The sequence below is a fragment of the Thalia democratica genome, chromosome 5, assembly GCF_965202585.1.
Source record: "Thalia democratica chromosome 5, ktThaDemo2.hap1.1, whole genome shotgun sequence".
Lineage (NCBI taxonomy): Eukaryota > Metazoa > Chordata > Thaliacea > Salpida > Salpidae > Thalia > Thalia democratica.
Window position 1 is genome coordinate 79,781,496 of NC_139169.1, and position 19,949 is coordinate 79,801,444.

The 19,949-nt window shown below is 27.2% G+C and overlaps 2 protein-coding genes across 2 annotated transcripts; both read left to right on the top strand.

Moving 5' to 3' along the window:
* The first annotated feature begins 4,260 nt into the window (after positions 1 to 4,260).
* Positions 4,261 to 8,232, top strand: LOC145835676 (histone acetyltransferase type B catalytic subunit-like). Its single transcript, XM_082943367.1, has 5 exons — positions 4,261 to 4,519; positions 4,832 to 5,238; positions 5,871 to 6,097; positions 6,646 to 6,886; positions 7,461 to 8,232. The coding sequence occupies exons 1-5, from the start codon at positions 4,274 to 4,276 to the stop codon at positions 7,969 to 7,971; spliced, it is 1,632 nt and encodes a 543-aa protein (XP_082799493.1). The 5' UTR covers positions 4,261 to 4,273; the 3' UTR covers positions 7,972 to 8,232.
* A 669-nt stretch (positions 8,233 to 8,901) lies between these two features.
* Positions 8,902 to 11,956, top strand: LOC145835565 (enhancer of rudimentary homolog). Its single transcript, XM_082943220.1, has 3 exons — positions 8,902 to 9,016; positions 10,572 to 10,732; positions 11,636 to 11,956. The coding sequence occupies exons 1-3, from the start codon at positions 8,926 to 8,928 to the stop codon at positions 11,690 to 11,692; spliced, it is 309 nt and encodes a 102-aa protein (XP_082799346.1). The 5' UTR covers positions 8,902 to 8,925; the 3' UTR covers positions 11,693 to 11,956.
* Positions 11,957 to 19,949: the final 7,993 nt, after the last annotated feature.

The following is a 19,949-nucleotide window of genomic DNA, read 5'->3' on the forward strand; positions in this document are numbered from 1 at the left end:
TTATTACAGATTTTGAAAGTTTGTTTAGGTAAGTTTTTACTTTTGTTGAATTGTTTTCTCACTATTAAAGAAAGCTTATAAATTGTTTAGTTTGATTTCAGATTCTAATCTAGTCTCTTCAGTTAATACTTTTAAAAAAGCTAATGTTTTTGTACAATAATCTTATCAAGTTTCTAATAAATTTTTATCTATAGAAACTTTTTAAATAAATTTTATTAAATTAATTTATTATATTTAATTAATATATTTTTTATATTAAATGTAATTTTGTTCACCAATAATACTACTTCTTTAAGATGTAAATTTTGTAAGATAAAGTTTCTTATTAATATAGGTTATTATGTTAAGGCCATAGGGTGGGGTCCACTTTGTTTTTTACAACTTGATCTTATTTTGTAGAATTTAATCTGCGCTATCAGACACTTTTAACCGCTTAAAAAACTCAAAGTAACTTTTGAGATATAAGCGATCAAAGAAAGGGCGTTCAATACGTTCTTTATGGAAGGCAAAAACTAAAAATGCGAAAAAAGACTATTTCACTAAAAATCTATCTCCTCCTTCATTTTTTGAGTAATCTTTCTCAAATTTTTACAGAATGTGTATCATTAAACTTTAAAGAGATCTATTGTAAAAATTTTTTTAATTTTGAGTAAAAAAAAAATTATTGTCAAAAAACTACCCTTTTTTTTAGTTTTTTGTAGATAAAATTTTTATTTTTCAAAATTTCAAAAATTCCAACATTGCGATTCTTCAAAATATTAAAAGAAACATTTCCTGAAAATTTGAAGTCTCTAGGTCAAAAAATGAAGGAGGAGATAGGTTTTTAGTGAATTTTAAAATTTCCGAGAAAATTGACCCCAAAAAATTTGCGGTCCATACGTTTATATTGGAAAATTTTTACAAAAAGTTAAATATCTCAAAAGTTAAATGATATTTTTGAATTCTATAAAAACAGGCTTATAGTTTGTACTTTAAGCTTTCATATAAAAGCCAAAGTTAATTTTAGTAAAAAAAAATGTTGGACCCCCCCCCCTATGGCCTTAACTTCAATTATTGTTTGGGAAATTTTTTTTATCTTTATTTTATCAATAACAGTAACTCTTATTAACAATAACTTTAACAGTTGCTTACTAAGATATTTTTTTATTTAAGGTTTATATTGGAAAAGTCTTTGTTTTTATATTCATTTTATTTAAATTTACTTTTACATACAAAATATCATTATTATTTAAAAAATCTTCTAGCCTAGTTTACTGAAGACAGAATTTTGTCTGAAAACGTTTTGAAGTGAAGTATGCAATAAATTTGTAGATTTTTCAAAACAATCTTTTGATTTTTTGAAATTATTGATGCAGAAAAATAATCACAAATAAAAAATTAACTGTGTCCTGGACTGATTGAAGAATTTTATACAAGTCTTGTCTAACAGTAACATATTAGCCAAAATTTTTTAATTTTCTTGTTTATCACACTAAAAATCAGGGTTGCAACACACTCAGATAATAAGGATAACTCAGAACAGTTTAGGGTTATTCACGACAGTTTTTGGTCACTTAAGATATTTTTTGACATTAAATGGCAACCCTAAAATATCTATTTGTTTTATTTCTTTACCTTAGGACTTTTTAGTGTTTAGATCAGGGTTTCCCAAACTTTTTTTTCATAAGGGGCCCCTTTGAAGATATTATAAAAATATGGTCCTCTCCAACAATATTTCTCATAAAACCAGTGTTAAATCTGCTCAAGATCTTTTTTTTTGCTCTTCACCATCAACTCAAGATTATCTAGTGTAAAGTTCAAATTACAGGATCATGACCCTTTTACTACTCAAGGCTCCCCTTTGGCCCCTCTGAGGCTAATTGGTTTGTAAATTTCTGAAATAACCCCCAATAATAACTAAAAAGTATACGTGAGCAGGAATTTGAAAAAATGGTTGTAAAATAATAAAAAAAGTTATAAATTTTTTTTTAACCCTAAGCCATATTATTTCAAGTAAATTATTTTATTTACATATTAAGGGCATAGGGGAGGGGAGGTGGTAAAACTTTTCTTTACAATTTGATCTTTTTTTATATAGTTTTTACTAAGCTACAAACTGATTTTTACAAGTTTTAAAAATTCTAAATAATTCTTGAAATATAGCCAGCCGGTCAAAGTCGGAGACAACAATAGGTTCCTTATGGAGGTGCAAACTAAAACGGCAAATAACTAGAAATCACTAAAAATCTATCTCCTCCTACGTATTTTGAGGTAACTACCTCAAATTTTTCAGGAGGTGTTCCTTGAAATCTTAATTTTTTTTTTTTATTTAATTTTTAATTTTTAAAATTTCTTTCTGACCAAATTTTCTAACTGTATTGATAAATATATCAAGGAAAACTTCCTGAAATTTTGGAAGAAGTTATCTCAAAAACGTAGGATAAAACAGATTTTTAGTGAAATAGTCTATTTTTGCCTCCTATAAGAAACCTATTGTTGCTTCCAACTTTGATGGGTTATATCTCAAAAATTATTTTGAGTTTTTAAAATCTGTAAAGAGCATCTTGTAGCTTAGTAAAAACTAAATGAAATAAGATCAAATTGTTAAAAAAGTGTTTTACACCTCTATGCCCTTAATAATAAGTCAACTTTAAAAATGCTACAATGAATGATTAGTTTGTTTAAAACGTTTTTATAATCCTTTAATGTTAACTTATGCAAAGGTAATCAAATGTTATGCATGATGTGTTCAATATTGTGAACTTAACTGGATATCATTATGTTGTTGAAATACTTTCTGTGAAAGTCTACCTTTTCAGTTTGGCCCTCCTTTTAGTAACTTTGATAACTTTGATTCCTCACATCTCATTAATTTTCCCTTGTTTAGTAACCTTTAACTAATTACTTACAAGCTTGCATTTTCCTCCATACCACCAATATTGTCCCCAAGGGATACTCATTGCAGAAATTGGGAAGTTTTTCCATAGGAATTTTGTAAAATTTGTTTTTACAAAATTTAACATTTGCTGTTAAGACGCGGGTCCAATCTATTTTTTACATATTAGTGTTGTTTTTTTTAAAGTCTTATTTAAGCTATTAATAGGAGTAGGGAGTACAGCAAATTTTTTTAGTCGTATTGTAATATTCATTCAAGTCCATATGATTCGGATGTGTTTTTGCTTCATTAAGAAGAATCTGAAAAAAAAAAATCAAAAAAGAAGTATGCTTGCAGCCTAAAAAACTAATTTCAACCCCAAGTATCACATACTTTTTGATTTTTTGACTTGAACAGGAATAAAATAACTTATACATGTCCTAGACTTATAGTTTATGTCTTAAATGAAAGCTTATACTTCTTGACAGTATATGTTTTCATAGTGTTTTTGAGCAGCAATTCAAAACCTGGGGTAAATTTACCACTGGGAGTAAATTACCTTGTTTTAGGGGTAAGTTTTCTTTATTACAAGTTATGTATATCAATGTTTTTTTGAGGGTTTCAATTTATAAGTTAACATTTAACTGTACTTTTTTAAGTTAAATAAACTGTTAAATTTTGCTAAAATTTTTATTTAATAAGCTTAAAGTTCAAAAAATCTAGTATTTTTACTCAAATTAAAAACTATTTTGTATATTGGGGGTAAAGTTGGTAACTACCCTCTAAAAAGGAGTAAGTTTGGTAATCATTTCCCAAAAGGGGAAAAAAAAATTAAGAACAGGCTTTTTTGCTTCAGCCCTGTTATTAACAGTAAATGTTTTCAAATAAGTTCCAGACGCTTCGAAAGAGAATTTTAGTCTGAAGTACACTTAGTGGGCTTGGGATTTGTATAAAATTTCATTTTCTTGTTAAGTGTTTGTTACTATATTTTTTGTGTGGTTTTTATAATTGTATAAAAACCACTTAATAGTTATTTTGATAAGTTTAAGTATTTTTTTTTCAAAAGTCTTAAAAATTGAACTAGATCATTAACATTAGTTGTGTACTTAAAATTTGCTGGTTACAAAAAAGCTGATGTAGTTTTAAGGAAGTTTAATGATTTAACATGTTGTAAACTTAATTATAATTTAAATAAAATAGAACAAAGTAGCATTTATGAAGTATAACAAAATTGTATAAATGTAATTATAACTCAATAGTCAAAAATATTATGCTTAAAAGTTATAAATTACCAAGATAGTTTTTACATTTATTATTTCTTAAATAGTTAATATTTTATCTTTTCCAAATACTATTTGAAACTAAAAATAATTAAAATAATGTTGTTTTTGTTGTTAGATAAATATTTAAACACTCAAAATGGAGGTATTCCAGAAAAAGTTCGACAAATATCTGACTGACGGCAACCAAGCCGTGCAGTTCAAAATAGTCAAGAAGCCGAAAGACGTTTCTTCAAACTCCACCAACGACGAGTTCACTTTCTCCCCTCTGATGTGTCACCAGATATTTGGGGAGAAGGAGCAGATATTCGGTCACGTTCAGCCCAAGCTGACCGTTTACTACTGCACTTCCACGTTGGACACCTTCCTGGAGTTTGAACACAAAGTAATTTTGATTATTTTATTTAATTTTAACACTGTTTATAGTTTTTATATGTGTTTTTTTTAATCTGCTTCCTAAAAGTTTTTTAATAAAACAAACATTTCCTGAAAATTTGAAGTAAACTGTTTTTAAAATTAATTTATTTAAGTATTGTTTTATAAATATAGTTTTCAATAGTTGTGCTTCATGCCAGTTTTTATAATATCAAAAATAACATTTATAAATTATTTCTTATATATATATCATAGTATATCATAATATATAAGTATATAGTATATATATATATATATAATCATTCATTACTTTGAATTTAAGGGCGAGATTTCAACGGCTGAAAACAAAAACATAGAGGCGGACAACGTTGTGGAGAAAGTGGTCACGAACACCATGACCTACAAACCCCTGAAGGACAAAAGCGACCTGATGGAGTGCATTGAGCAGCAGACTTCCCACAAGCCCATAGGAGAAAAGATCCACCAATACGTGAAAAAGAGCGACATTGGCATGGACCGCCACTTCGAGATTTACAAGGCAACCGTGAAAACTGAGGGTTTGGTGGAGTACCATGAGAGGATGCAGTCGTTCATACTGTGGTTCATTGACTGCGCGTCGTTCATCGACGTTGAGGATGACAAATGGGAGTTTTTCATTTTGTATGAGAAGGAAGTGCTTGCCGATGACTGCGTGAGGTACAATTTTGTCGGCTATGCGACTTGCTACAGGTATGCTTTAGTTTTACATGCTTGCCCAAAAACCTGGAATCCTGGAAAGTGTGCACAATAAAAGCTCTTGACTTAATGATGAGGAGAAAACTCAAATTTTTAAATTTTATTAGCAAAACAATGTTACACTTGTTTGCTATAAATCAAACAAGGTCATCAGTTGAACAAAATCTTATTTAATAAGAAATAAATTGTTTTCTTAATAAAATTTTAAAAATTGAGTCGAAGCTTTTAAGTGTTACTAAATCGAAATGAGCTCATATCTTTGTGAGTAGTGTGTTAAATTTTAGTGTTCTTTTATTTCAATGTAGTAATGGATAAGCTTGGAAGACTATTTGAAATAAAAAAAAACTTAATCAAAATAAGAATAAGTAGATAGTTCCAAGAATGTTCCAACTTAATATCTGTTCGATGAATTAAATTTAAACCAACTACACAACAGATAATTTTTATCTATATTAAATTCAAAATAAATACTTATTTATTAAATCAAAATTGTATATAAATCAAATAAAATTTATTTGTTAATATAAAATAGTTTTAGCTGCAATGTTCTATTTGTTCGGGTCCTATCAAAAATTTACAATCATATCAATACATTTAAAATATTTTGATAACACTTTTACCATCAGGTTCTACGCCTACCCAGAGCACGAAAGGCCCAGGGTGTCCCAGGTGCTGGTCCTTCCCCCATACCAGAAGATGGGTCACTGCGTGGAAATTCTCAACACCGTGTTCAGCGACTACAGGAGTGTGGAGAAAGTGATCGACATCACCGCCGAGGATCCTTCCGAGGACTTTCAGAGGGTCAGGGACTACGTGGACGCTCTCAATTGTTTGAAGTTGAGCTCTTCTAAAGGTTTGAAAAAACAGTTTGAATTTTATTGAATGTAATTGCAAATTTTAATGATACTGATCTGGAAATCTTTATTTGAAAACTCTGACATATAAGAACTTATCAGAATTTTAATATTTATATTTTAAACAGTAAGGAAGTCTAAAAATTATAATTCAAAAGATTTGGACTGAAAAAATATTAATTTTCTATTGAAATCAATTTTTTGATAGTAAATTTTATTTTAAATTTAAAGTTATAGGTTTGATTGTCGAAAAAAGATTTGAGGTCTCTATTTTGTAAAAAGAGAACAAATTTAAAAACTAATTTTAGTTTGCTACGTAAAATTTTAAAAAATAAAAAGTATACACATAAAGTCATAAAGTTTTAATTGAATATGTTAGACTTGTAACAACATTGTCAAAAGATAATATTTTTATTGAAGTAAACAGTGATTTAAACTGTTAAATTTTTTTATAAGTTTGAATTTCAACACTACAAACTCTCAACAACATTTCAAATATTCTTCAGTGGTAAATACCAATAACACTTCTGAACTTTTTATCTAACAGGCTTGGACTTCATCACCATCAACTCGCGGTTCGACAATGCCAGCATCGAGAAATCGTTCGACAGGAAGAAATTCGTCAAGATAGTGAACAGGGAGCTGAAGATAAACAGGCGGCAGGCTCTGAGGGTGTACGAGGTGCTGGTCCGGTACATGATCAGCGACAAGGACCCGCGAGGCATGGACAGGTTCTACGACTTCATCAGGCACGCCCTGACCAAACCGCTCATAAGCAAGAAGATAAGGTTGGTGAATTTATTATATATATAAATTAGTTATAGCAAATTAGCAAGAAGTTTCATAAGCAAGAAGATAAGGTTAGTGAAGAACTTGTGTTTAAAATAAATACTTAACATTAACAATGATAAGTACAAATCTAAACACACAAATATATATACATATATAGGTGGATATTTTAATAGTTTTAAAACAAGTTCTGGTCGATGGCACTCGGCAAGTTAAATTGGAGCTAAATATTTATTAGATTGCTGCTTTAGCTTTATTAGAGAGTATATGGGACGTTATATGTCATATAAGAAACCGTTTACTAAATCTATTTGTTTATTATATAATGTAATATATATATATGTATTATTACAATTCTGAAATGATCTACAGTTCAATTATTTTAAAGTTTAGTGACACTTTTCAATAAAGTTTTAAAATTAGTTTTCAGCAATACTCATCTGATGTGAAGACCTAATTGAAAATGACGACAAAATTTTAAAACTTAAAAAAACAAGTAGTTGTGCAAAATTTTTAAATACAAATACGCAACATCATAATTGTTAATAATAAACTAAATGATTATTTTATCAGGCGTCTGAAGAACTACGTCGTGATTAGCAACAAGCCCGTCAAAGAGCTCCAGGAGCAGCTGAAGCAGGCCAAGAACGACCTCAAGTTCGGCGAGACGGACATGTCCCAAATGTTCCAGGCCGAGAACATTGGCAGCTTGAACGGCAAGAAGAGAAGTCTGGACGCGAACGGGAGCGGCGACCAGCCCAAGAGGATAAAGCTGCAGGAGACGATGGGAAACGGCGGGAAAGCTGAAAACGGCGGGAAAGTCACCGCGGTGTACAAGGAGGCCTGCAAGACGAGCGCCAAGAAGAGGGTCTCCCTGGAAACGGTGCAAAAATCCCCTCCCAAGAAAGTCGCGCTGAAAAAGGTGTGCGCGAAGGAGATGAAGGAGGAGGTGCGGAGGAAGATGGAGTCGAGGATCAGGCTGGACGCTGAGGAGGAGAAGTGGGTTGAGGAGGAAACGAATTGGAAGTGCGAGCAGTACGGAGCGGTGGTCAGGAGGCTGAAGAAGTACTTCCTGAAGAAATAAAAATTAAAAAATTTCTGAAGAAATAAAAATTAAAAACTTTCTGAAGAAATAAAAACAAAACTAAAAACTTTGCTGACGGCTGAAACTTTCTATAAACTTTTTAACTATTTATATAATTTTGCAGTTGTGTTAGAAGGTTGAAAAAAAAATAATTAAGTACTTTTTTGGTGACTTAAATGTAAAACTTTAGAAACTTGCTTTTATACTTGAGTAAAATGAGCTAATTGTTTTTTTTATTTTCAAATTAATTGTGTTTTCAAACATCCTATGCTTTTGTAGTATACGTTTAAAAAATGAAAAAGCGATATATAGATTGATATAAATAATGAAATTTCTTTTTATTGGCTTTTAAAGAGTATATAACTATTTATATATTTTTTAAAGTTGTTTTGTAGTTTTGTTAGAGTTTTATTAGGTAAATAGTTAAAATGACAGTTGTAAAATATATTTATGCTATTTCAAACTTTTTTCTATTAAATAGCATATACTATTACACAACTTTATGTGAGTTGCATGAGTTTATACAACTACAAATGCAAGGATTAAAGGTAAAATAAGAAAGTTAATGTTTGTGTTAAATAAAAAAAGTTTTTCTTATTTTGAAAATAACCTGTTTTTTACTACTTATAATTTTTTTAAATGGCCTTTTCAAACTAACAAAAGTTAGATTTTGAAATTTTCTCCCAATAGTGGAAACAATTTTCTTAGTTCTATTAAGTTGTAAAGTGTTAACTATAACATGTAAAAAGATAATGATTTTAAAATTAATTTTTCAGGCTGAACCTTGCATACTTTTTTGTTTTCTTAAATTAAGCATGATAATGCGAACGTTTTATTATAACTTAATTTTTCTAAAAACGCATCTCGTTAACTTTGTGTTTCTTCTTCATTTGTTCAACACTGATTTGTTTCCTTTTTTTTTTCAGAAATTTATTTAAATACACTCTGATCATCATGGCACACACCATTCTCCTAGTCCAACCAACCAAAAGACCCGAAGGCAGGACCTATTCTGACTACGAAACCGTCAATGAATGTATGGAAGGTAAATTAATTTATTTATTATAAGTTAAATAAGAACTTAAATTAATGTCTTAGTTAAATTAATTATAAAAACCGTTAATGAATGTATGGAAGGTAAATTAATTTGCATTAATAATTTATAGTAATTTGAATAAGGACTTAAATTAAAGTTTTTAGTTGTCTAAAATAACTGTATTATTATTTTATTCAGACTATAAAACCGTCAGCGAATATCTGCAAGGTGAATTAATACAAGTTTTTAAATATAAATAACATAACTTATGATAATTATTACAAATAGGATTTATTCTAACTAACTGTCAACGAATGTATGGAAGGTTATAAAATAAAAAATTACAAATTTAAATAGTTGAAATAATACAGTTGTTGATCACATTCCATTGTTAAAAAGAATTAATTGTTTTATTTTTAATTCTTGTGCAAAATTGTTTCTTATGCCAAAACGTATTCGTGCAAAAGTGGTCCTTCGTGTAAAAATGTCTTTTCGTCAGGGTGGCCACTAAAGCTGGGGTCCTGGAAAAGCCTGGAATTTGAGAAATTTTGTAAAAACTAGAAAAACTCGGAATTTTAAACAATTTTTGCATGTCAAGTAGTATAATTTCGATTTGTTGCAAAAAATCTATCATAACGACAAAATTTTTTTATTTAAAAAACTTTAAAAGTAGCTTTACGGTATCTTTTCAGTGTTATTATATTATTTAGGACGGTTTTTTACCTTAAACTTTATTTTAAACCTAAAATAGACCAACAAGTATATACTTTTAACACCTCGAAGAAATTTATAAAAAACTAGTGGCTTCGTGCATATTTAATTGTTGTACTTTTTTAGAAAGAAAATAATTAAATACTATAATTAAGTACATTCATAAACAAGCAATTGTAGTTTCGATTGTTTTAAGTTTGTTTTTCTAACACTCTTTTAAAAAGTGGTTTTGAAGGTAATAAGTAACAAAACATTTTACACTATAACATAAAATGTAAACTCTTCTTAAAAAGATAATAGTTCTGGCACAGCAATAAGTAAAATCTTGCTCAATAAAAAGTTATATAAACAGGAATTGTTTTAGTATATCAAGGTATTACTAACAAGTTGACAACAGCTAATAAAATGATAAGACTGATAAAAACTCAAAACAACATATCAAGTTTTAGTATTGTTATTATAAGCAATAAGTTTTTAAGACAGGCTAACTAACAACAAGAGTAGCTATAAGGCCAATGTAAAAAATAAAAATTTCTTATGATTCTGCAAGATTATAGTAATACGGTACAATGAGTTACAAAATTGTACACTACCATAATAGGAGTACACATAGGTTTACATATAGAATAGTAGAAAATAAAGTAGTGATAACATCAATTATTAAAACAGGAGTATGCAAGAGTTACAAAAAGCTTTTGAAGAGGATTTATTATGTTTTTTTTTCTTTTTAATTCTATATATTTATTAGCGCTTTTTGAGGCAGACTATAGCACCACTGAAACAACAAAGACATGACAAAGCAATTAGTTTAATAAAAAGTAAATACTTGTTCATACCTACATCGTTTAAACAGGAGTATGCAAGATTTACGAGGAGCATTTGAAGAGGATGAACCCTGCGTCCGCCAGCATCACTTACGACATCAGCCAGTTGTTCGACTTCATCGACGATTTGGCCGATCTCTGCTGCATGGTTTATCAGCAGGACACGCAACTTTACGCTCCTTTCAACAAGGTAATTATTTTGTTTTGATAATAGTTTAATTAAATCAAGCTTTTCCAAACTTTCTTTCATAAGGCCCACTTTGAAGAAATAAAAAAAAGCTATGACCCCCTCCAGTAAGATTTCTATAAAAACTATTACTAACACTAAATAAGCATATGACCTTGTTTTTGCTCTTCACCATCTACTCCAGAACATCTAGTATATGTTTAATTAAGCCCATATAGCCTCTTAACTAGCCCCCGCCATTTGGCCCTTTTGAAACTTATAACTAAATTTCTGAAACGGCCTGCTTTGAGAAACCCTGATTTAAATGATTTCTACTTTACTCTCTGATTTCTCTACCCTTTGATCTCTGATTTACTAACAGGAAACACAGCTTGACGTTACTAATAAGGTTTTTATCTTTTTATGTGATTTATTAGCAAAGCATAACTCTAACTTTGAAATTTTAGACATGTATATTTTTAGAGTTCATTAGTTTTTATTATTTTCTAAAGATTGCGGTTTACTAGGAAACTACCACAGTTCTATTTCAGTGAGGTTGACATTTATTTAAAGTTTTCATTTTATTTCAATATTTTCAATTCCGTGTTTCGCTTCATCAACAAAAATTGTTTTATACTCCAGCCAAAAAAGAGCGTTTATGTACATGCAAATTTTTACTGGTGTGTGATATGTTTACTCACAGCATGACAAGTATTATCGTTTTATTACTTTTGATTTACTTTCATTTAGAGATTGTTAAGGAGTTGTTATAAATAATTAAAAATATATTACTTTGTCAGTTGAATAACTGTTTTAATTTGATTTTAAACAATTCAAACAACTTCTAACAGTCCTAAGTGTGTTGGTTTTAATTCTAATAAGTTTTTGATTATTTTAATCATAACATATTTTATGTGCATTATTTAGGAATGGATCAAGGAAAAGATCTACATCCTCCTCAGGAAGCAAGCGGGTAAAGCTTAAAAAGCGAGAAAAAATATCCGCTAAGTGGCAGTGCTGAGCTTCTCCGTTTAAAATTTTTAATATAAAATTAGCTCATGTAATAAGGATAAATTCTCATGTATATGTTGTTGTTCTAATTAAAGTTGTCTTCTTGAGCTATTTTAATTCGATTCTTTTTCTCGGTAATATTTTTATGTAGTATACATGGATAGTAGGTTATTCCATCGTTTGTTTTGTTAGCATTTGTATTGTGTTATTCTTTTTGAAATAAACATCATAGATTAATTTTATTGTCCATACTAATTTATAAAGTTGTTGAAGGTAGGTTTTTATTCGGAATTAAATTAATAATGAAAAGTTAAATATATTTTTAAGATATAAATACTTAATTTCTTATGATAGATAGAAACAGTCTACAACAAAGCTTTAATAAACACTGACTGAGTATAATACGAAAAAAAGAAATGAAACAACTTAACATAATTATGAAAATTAATAAATCTAGCAGCCAAAACAGCAACTCTATAAAAGATAGTTTATTAAAAAATTAAATATAATGTCAAGATGAATGTTTTACTTGAAAATATCGAGAAAAAGAAACTAGAAAAAGATAGTATTTGGAATAAATTTAAAACACTATCCACAGAGTCCACTTTTAAATAATTTATCATGAACAGCCTTTATTAAAATAACCAGAACACACGTTTCATAAAAACAAAAATTTATATATACACCTTGTGACCAGTTTTTAATTTTTTTTTGTACAGTATCAGGGTTACACAGTTGAGTCTTTTAGTTTTACATCCGGGGAACGATTAGGAAATGCTTTAAAGTTATGTGATATTATAAGATGTTTCTTAACAACTGTTGACGATCTACAAAATTGATCTTTGTTGTAAACTCTACAAAGCTTTTGTTTTTATATTATTGGTAAGGGTAACGGATTAAGTCTATTGTGATAAATGTTTGAAATATATATTCAACATAAAATCTTATAAATGTTCTCTTACAACATATATGTTGTTGTAGAATACCACTAGTAGAAACACATATCATAGCTAGAAAAAATTGATAGGCTAGCATATTTATAAAAACTTAATAAAGTAGACTCCTAAAATATGGGTTACATGACAATTCGAATTCCGACAATTCAAGTTCTTTAGGAAAAAATAAAACAGCCACAAATAAAAAAGTAATGTATAGTTGCAAAAAGCAAACAATACATATGTAGATCTTATTAATATCTACAAGCAACTTTTTTTTCTTTTTGCAAAATAAATAAATATTATTCAAGATATTTTAAAATTACTAAAAATATCTATGTTTTTTACTTTATTTAAACCATATCTCAAAAATAATTTAATTTTTGAAAAAAGAAAAAATGGCTTGTAGATATTAATAAGATCTACATATGTATTTTTTATTTTTGACAAATATACATAACTTTATTATTTGTGACCGTTCTAATTTTTTTTAAGAATTTGAATTTTCCGAATTTGATTAGTCGTGCAACCTAAAATATGTGCTAAAATGACAACAACTAATTTTAAAGTTAAACGATATTAAGAAGTTCATAACACAAAATACTTGTTTGCGTAGAAATATTTAATAAAGTTTGTAAGTTTATTAAAAAAACATTGGTTGCAATCATACTCGTTAAGAGAAGTATCTTTAAATTCAAAACTTAGTTTACAAAATTAATTATTCTCGAATTCAAAGCGTGTAACTAATAGTAAGTTAAACTGAATTAAAGATGTTTAGAACCATTTTATGTTTGAAGTAAAACCTAATGTTAAAAACGAGTAGAAATAGATTTGATGTACAGACTAATTTGTTGAACTACAAGCCTACTAGTAATTTTAAAACACTAATTGTTTAAATTTATAATACCTGTTTATTAAAGAATTTTAAAACTTTATTTAGCTAGGACTCTGTTAGTTTTTATTTGTTCGTTTACACATTTCGTAAATCGAGCACACTAAATCTGCACGTTATTTAATACATTTTTACAAGTTTGTTTCTTTTTGAGGTCTGTAAGATACCAGTAGCGCTTGAAAATATTTAAAATATAATTAGAAGGGAACTTATAAGGATTAGCTTAGGTTTTAAACTTAAAATTTGTCAACAGATATAATGTCCTGGGCAAGGTGTTAAAAGGTATCCGTGGTGTGCGACTCGATGACCGAAATGTTCTTCGTGCACCAGGTCCTAGGACCAAATTTTTGAGCAATTTTTTGTCGTTCAATAAACTATAATAATGACTTTTACATTTCAACCATAAAACAATTTTATGCTATTGAGGAGTAAGTACTCAACATTAAATTTTTATTTTGGTTTTTTATTTGTCCTTTTTAGCACTGTCGATCTTAAAATCTCATCAATTTGTTTATTCAACAAGAAAATAACCGCTTAAAAAGTTTGGTCCCAAGACCTGGTGTATGAAAAAAAAACTTTTCGGTTATCAAGTCAAGCACCACGAATACAGTTTCATATCTTAACCAGGACTTAGAAATTATCATTTAAAGTTGAGCATAATGCTTTAGTATATTTCAATAAAAAAAACTAATGGATACAGAGACTTATTACTTGTAAGTTTATATGTTTTATTTCTCCTTTCTTATAAGTAGCTCAATACTGATTTAACTAAAATATACTTACATATTAACTAGATATAGCATAAAACCAGTGAAAAAATATTTATTATTTTAAAATCCTAACAACTACAAGACAGTTTTAAATAAAATAAAAGCCTTATTTATAAATATAATGTTAATTTTAGTACAGTACAGGTAAAAAGTTTTGTTTTACGGTTCAAATTAATTAAAACTTCTGCATAGGTAAAAAAAAAAGTTTTTGCAAAAATTTTGCTATTCATAAATACTCTTTTTAAAATCAAGAAACTAATCTTTACAGTAAATAAAAACTCAATTTATTATATTTAGCTACTTTTGTAGTGGTAAAAGTTTTATTTGTTAGTGTTTAGTTTTCTCAGGAAGTTAAACTAAAAATTAAATAAGTTGTTTTATTGCACCCTCTGTTAAAATTTTTGCATATTTAATAAATTATCATTTTAATTTTTGATTTATTTAGAAAGTAAAGTGTTCTTAAAATTCGTAGGTTGTAAATATTTCCAATTAAAAACAAAAATCTTCATTGAAAAAGAAACGGTTTATTCTTTAGTATTACAACAATTATTAGTATTGTAATAAATTTAATGTCTTTTTTAAAATTATTGGTTTTATATTTAGTCTTGGACAAGACATTAAAAGGTATCCGTTGTTTGCGATAAGCGAAAGGTTGTTCGTGCACCAGGTCCTAGGACCAAATATTTTGACCGTCTTTTTTATCCTTCAACAAATTATGGTTATATAAAAGTAAGTTTTATCACAGTTCTCAAAAATTGTTCTATGGTTATTTAGATTTTTTATTCTCTCTTTACAGAAGTTTTATTCAACAGCAATTATGAAAAGTCGAACCAGAGTTGTCTAACTTGTCGGCAATTTTTTGTGTTCAAATATAAATTGCCCCAGTTTCATAATTCTAGCTGTATATTTAAAAAGTAACAGTATGTTATATGTTCATCTTACTATAAGATATTTTTTATATATTTCAAAAGTAATGTAGAAATGTTTTAAACACTTTAAACGCTTTTGAAACATACTAAAAATGATTTGCAAAGTTTAAGATAATTTAATAACAAAAAAAAAACTATTTTTGATTAGTTACTTCATTCTGTTCTATGTTTGATTAATAAAATGTAATACTTAACAGCAGAAAAAATGTATGGCAAATAGCAAAACAAAACCTCGAGTAGTAAAAAGAAAATTGAAAGAAAAACTACTTAGTCCACATATGAAACATCAATATAGCTTTAAAGTTAATTAATGCGAAATGGATTACAATAATTAAAACTGTCCAAAAGCATTCTAAACTAAAAAAGAAATATATTGTTTATAAATGAATAACCCATCTTTGACAATCAAAAAGTATACATTTTACAATTTTTTTATAATACTTTATGTCAATGTATTCATTCATTAACTAAAATGTTTTAGTATTTCATTTCATCAAAGTTTACTGTTTTCTTTCTTATTTTAGCTTATTAAACATTATTTACTAGAAGACCTGTTTTTAAAGAACAAAAATGCAGAAAGTGTTGTCAATAAAATCAAAATTAACCCGTTTTTATGCCCAATTACTAACCATAGCCTACTGAGATACTGAAATATTAGCCCAACTAAAAGTTTTTTTTCCATAAATATTTTCTATTTAAATGCATTTTTAAAATTCAAAACAATTGTTTAGTAATATTTGCTTGTTTGTGTGTGTTAGCATTTTTTAGCTGAATTAGAAAGCTTTTGTGGGTTAGAACAAGTATTTAAACATCAACAGTATATTGCAAATTTTTTCGTAATCCTTATGTGAAGGCATAAAGCGAGAATTTAGTTTTTACAGTAAAAAAAATTAACCTACGTTAATTAATTGACAATGTTACAAAAAATTACAAAACTCTTCGTAACTGTTAAATAAAGGTCGATGAAAAAACAGTGGGTCAACAGTTGAAGCAAATAAAAAATTAATAGGGCAAAACCTATTCTATTGCAAAAAATCTAAACTTATTCTCATACAGAGATCGATATCAGCAAAAAGTTATTACTTATGATAAATTTAAACTTGAAGCTTTAAACAGACTTTGTTGCAAAAGTATTTGCAATTCTTATATAAAGCCTGAACTAAAAAATAAACAGAAATCAATCTTTATAGGAAATACAAGCTTAACTTACTGTAAATCGCTACTTTTGTATCAAGTTAATTGTGCAATTTTATCAGAAACTTGAACAAAGTATTTAAAATATTTACAAAGGTTACGATTTTTATTTATAAGTTTTAAATAAAACTAATTTGACTTGTTTTAATCAATGATGAGTTATTTAACTTTTTTAAGCATAAAATTTTCAAAGTTTGACTTAGTTTTAATAATTAATTATAAGTTATTCAGAGTATTCTAAGTAATTGTAAGTTGTAAAACGGACAAAAAATTATAAAAATATTATTTTAAATATTTATTAATTTTAATATATTATTTACTTCAACTAGTATTCAGACTATAAAAAGTGCCTTCCTTAAAATTATTGTATATGATTAAAAGTCTACTACAGCGTAACGCTTTAGTTTAAATTGTTTTAAATACTTTACATTATTGATATTTGAGTTTAGTGTATAGATTTAAAAAAAGTCCTAAAATATCGTAAATAAAACTATGGCGAATTTAAGTTGAAAATACAGCAATTAAATTTAACTCCAGTTGTTTATTATTTCAATTACCAACTTATTGGTTTATAAACAAATATATATATTTTTATCATTATAAAGTCAGTTCAATTTTTTTTGAACTGCATTTAAATCGATGATCACTAAGTTTTATATTCATACTTCAGAGAATAGTTTTTAAATTTTTTCGATAAAAAATTCTTGTGCTTGTTTTTATTACTATGTAACATGTCTGCTTTTTTCAGCAAATTATAATGCTGGTGAAAAAATATTAACTGAATAACTTAACGTTTTTGATTTTCATGTACTTATTACCTGGCGTTAAGTTATAAAAGTCTTGCCCTAGACAAAATGGTAAAAAGTATCCAATTGGTGTGCGACTCGATAACCGAAAGGTTTATCGTGCACCAGGTCCTAAGACCAAATATTTTCAGCGATTTTGTTTTTGTTGTTCAATAAGCTCTTTAAGAAACTACTCTCGACAGGAAACAAAACTAAAAAGGAACTTTTTTTTGGATAATCAATGTAGGTATATATTATATAAAGTATATCCTGAAAACTTTTAGTTTATTTAAAGAGTGAAACCAAAGTTCTCAAATCGAACCAAAGTATAATAAAGAAATTGATACAAAGTATTAGCTGCAGGAAAAAAGAGTTAGATTTTTACAATTGTTATAATTATGCAGATAAAATAGTTTATGTTGCAACTTTTGTATAAGAGTGCATAACAAGTTTCCTTAAGAGTGAATGAAAACTCAACTTATCATTCAAATGTACAAATATACAAATAGAGAGCACAAAAATAAAGTTTTTTTGCATGACACGTCATGTCGGAAAAAAAAGTTTTTTATCTAATTTATTGTCAAGTCCGTAGATAAAAACAGAAACTCTCCGATTTTCGTAGATGCTAATTATAAATTTAATACAGCATACAAATGGCATAAGTCGGAAAATTTAAAGACTCTCTTATCATCATAAAACGAGTGAAAAAAACATGTTTAAACAAAATTTAGCATCTATAAGTTTGACAGTTTTGTTCAAAACTGTGATATTAATGGTTAAACAAAATATTAAAATTAAATAAAACTGGTTTTAATCATCACTGAAACTTTGTTGTATTTGTTTATTAAATATCTATAATAAATAGCTATATTTAAAATTATTTTTAACTTAGGCCAAGTTTAACAGCCGCTGAAATCTTGTTGCTAGCGGTATAGAATTAAATTTTTGTAAAAACATTTATTTGGTTTAATTTTTTAACTTACTATATTGTCTGTCTGGACAACTTGCAAAAGTCTTTTTACTTTTGTAAAGCGTAAACTTATTGTTTTTTTAATTGTATAAATAGTTTAGAAAATATGTGCTAAGTTGGAATACTTGTTGCATTTGGTGCAATTTAAAAAATTTAAGTAAAGTGTACTCAAATAAATATTAATATATTAATAGTTATTTTAGTACACTTTACTTAAATTTTTTTCTATAAGACTTTACTTAAATTTACTTCTATAAGATTTTTGTATATAATAATATATTTACAATATTAGTTTGAACTGTGCAACGGGTTTTGAATAACGTAATCTATATTGGAATATTACATTTTTATAGTTTTCTTAAAAATTGTATAAAAGTACTTTTGTACACTTTTAACAATCTTTTGTCTACAAAAAAAATTTATTAGTTTTAAACTTTCAAATTTACTACACATTTAATCAGTACACTAGTACAACAAGCCTTTTACTAGTTCAAAATAAAGTTTTCACAGGGTTTATTCTAAATAAAAGTTAATAATCTAAATTTGGAATTTTAAGGTTATAAAAACTAATTCAAAGAAATTAAATATTCCCAGAAACGATTTTATAGTATAAAATAAAACTATTTAATAAATTTTTGCTTAACTTCAAAGTATTTTTATTCTAATTTTTTATAAACAAACTTAAATGCTACAAATACTTTTATCTTACTAAAGTTACACGTTTTTGGAAACCATAAATAAAACAATATCTAATTATGTTTTTGTAACTGGAGCATCTATTTTTAAACATTCTTCTATTTTAGGTAACTGTCTAGTTTATTACTAATACGAGATTTATACTGTATATATAGGATCAAAGAAAACCTTATACACTTCGTGTTTGTTTTCTAATTTCTTTTCAAAGTTGCAACATACCATTGAAAACGTACTAAGTTAGTCAAAAATTTTAGATATTATTATTATTAGCAGAAGTATTATTTTACGGAAACTAAAAATATTTCAAATAAGAGTTTTTTAAGTTTTCAACGTGTCTAGTGCAAAAACATTATGAAACAAAATACTTTTTTTTTTTACTTTTCACTATAAAAGTAGAAGTATAACTTATTTTTCCACAAACTGTTGTTAACAACTACTGAATTTCAACTTTACTTTGAAGCTTTATAGTATGCTAAGGTATTAAAAAATAAAAAAAGTTTAAAGTCAAGGATAAGGCTGTCTATTGAATAATGTAAAAACACTAATTAAAATTTTAAGACAATTGTGTGTACCAGAATTTATTGGTACTTTAAGAATAAACAGCTTTTTAATTTAGACATATAGCACTTCAAAAGCTATTTTATGCAAGTACAATCTAGAATTATTAAAAAGTTAATAATAAAGTAGAAAAAAAACCGTAGGTGAAAATATTAAACTGCTACAAAATAAATATAAAAACAAATAACTTTTGTGAGAGGCTATCAAATTTTATTGACTTATGACACTTTACTAGATCGAAAAACATTATGTTTAATTTGTATTAACCGTTTCTTTAATGATATACTAATACATTTTACAGAGTATCAAATGTTTATTTTTAAAGTGCTTGTTCAAAATTAAAATTAGTTAACGAGTATCGATTGAAATTAAACAAACACAACATGACACGGAATAAAAAAAGCTTATCTAGTTATAAACAATCTTAAAAAAATAGTTAATTATAGTATTCGTTTGTATTAGTTTTTAAATTGAAACTTTAAAAAGTAACAACATTTATTA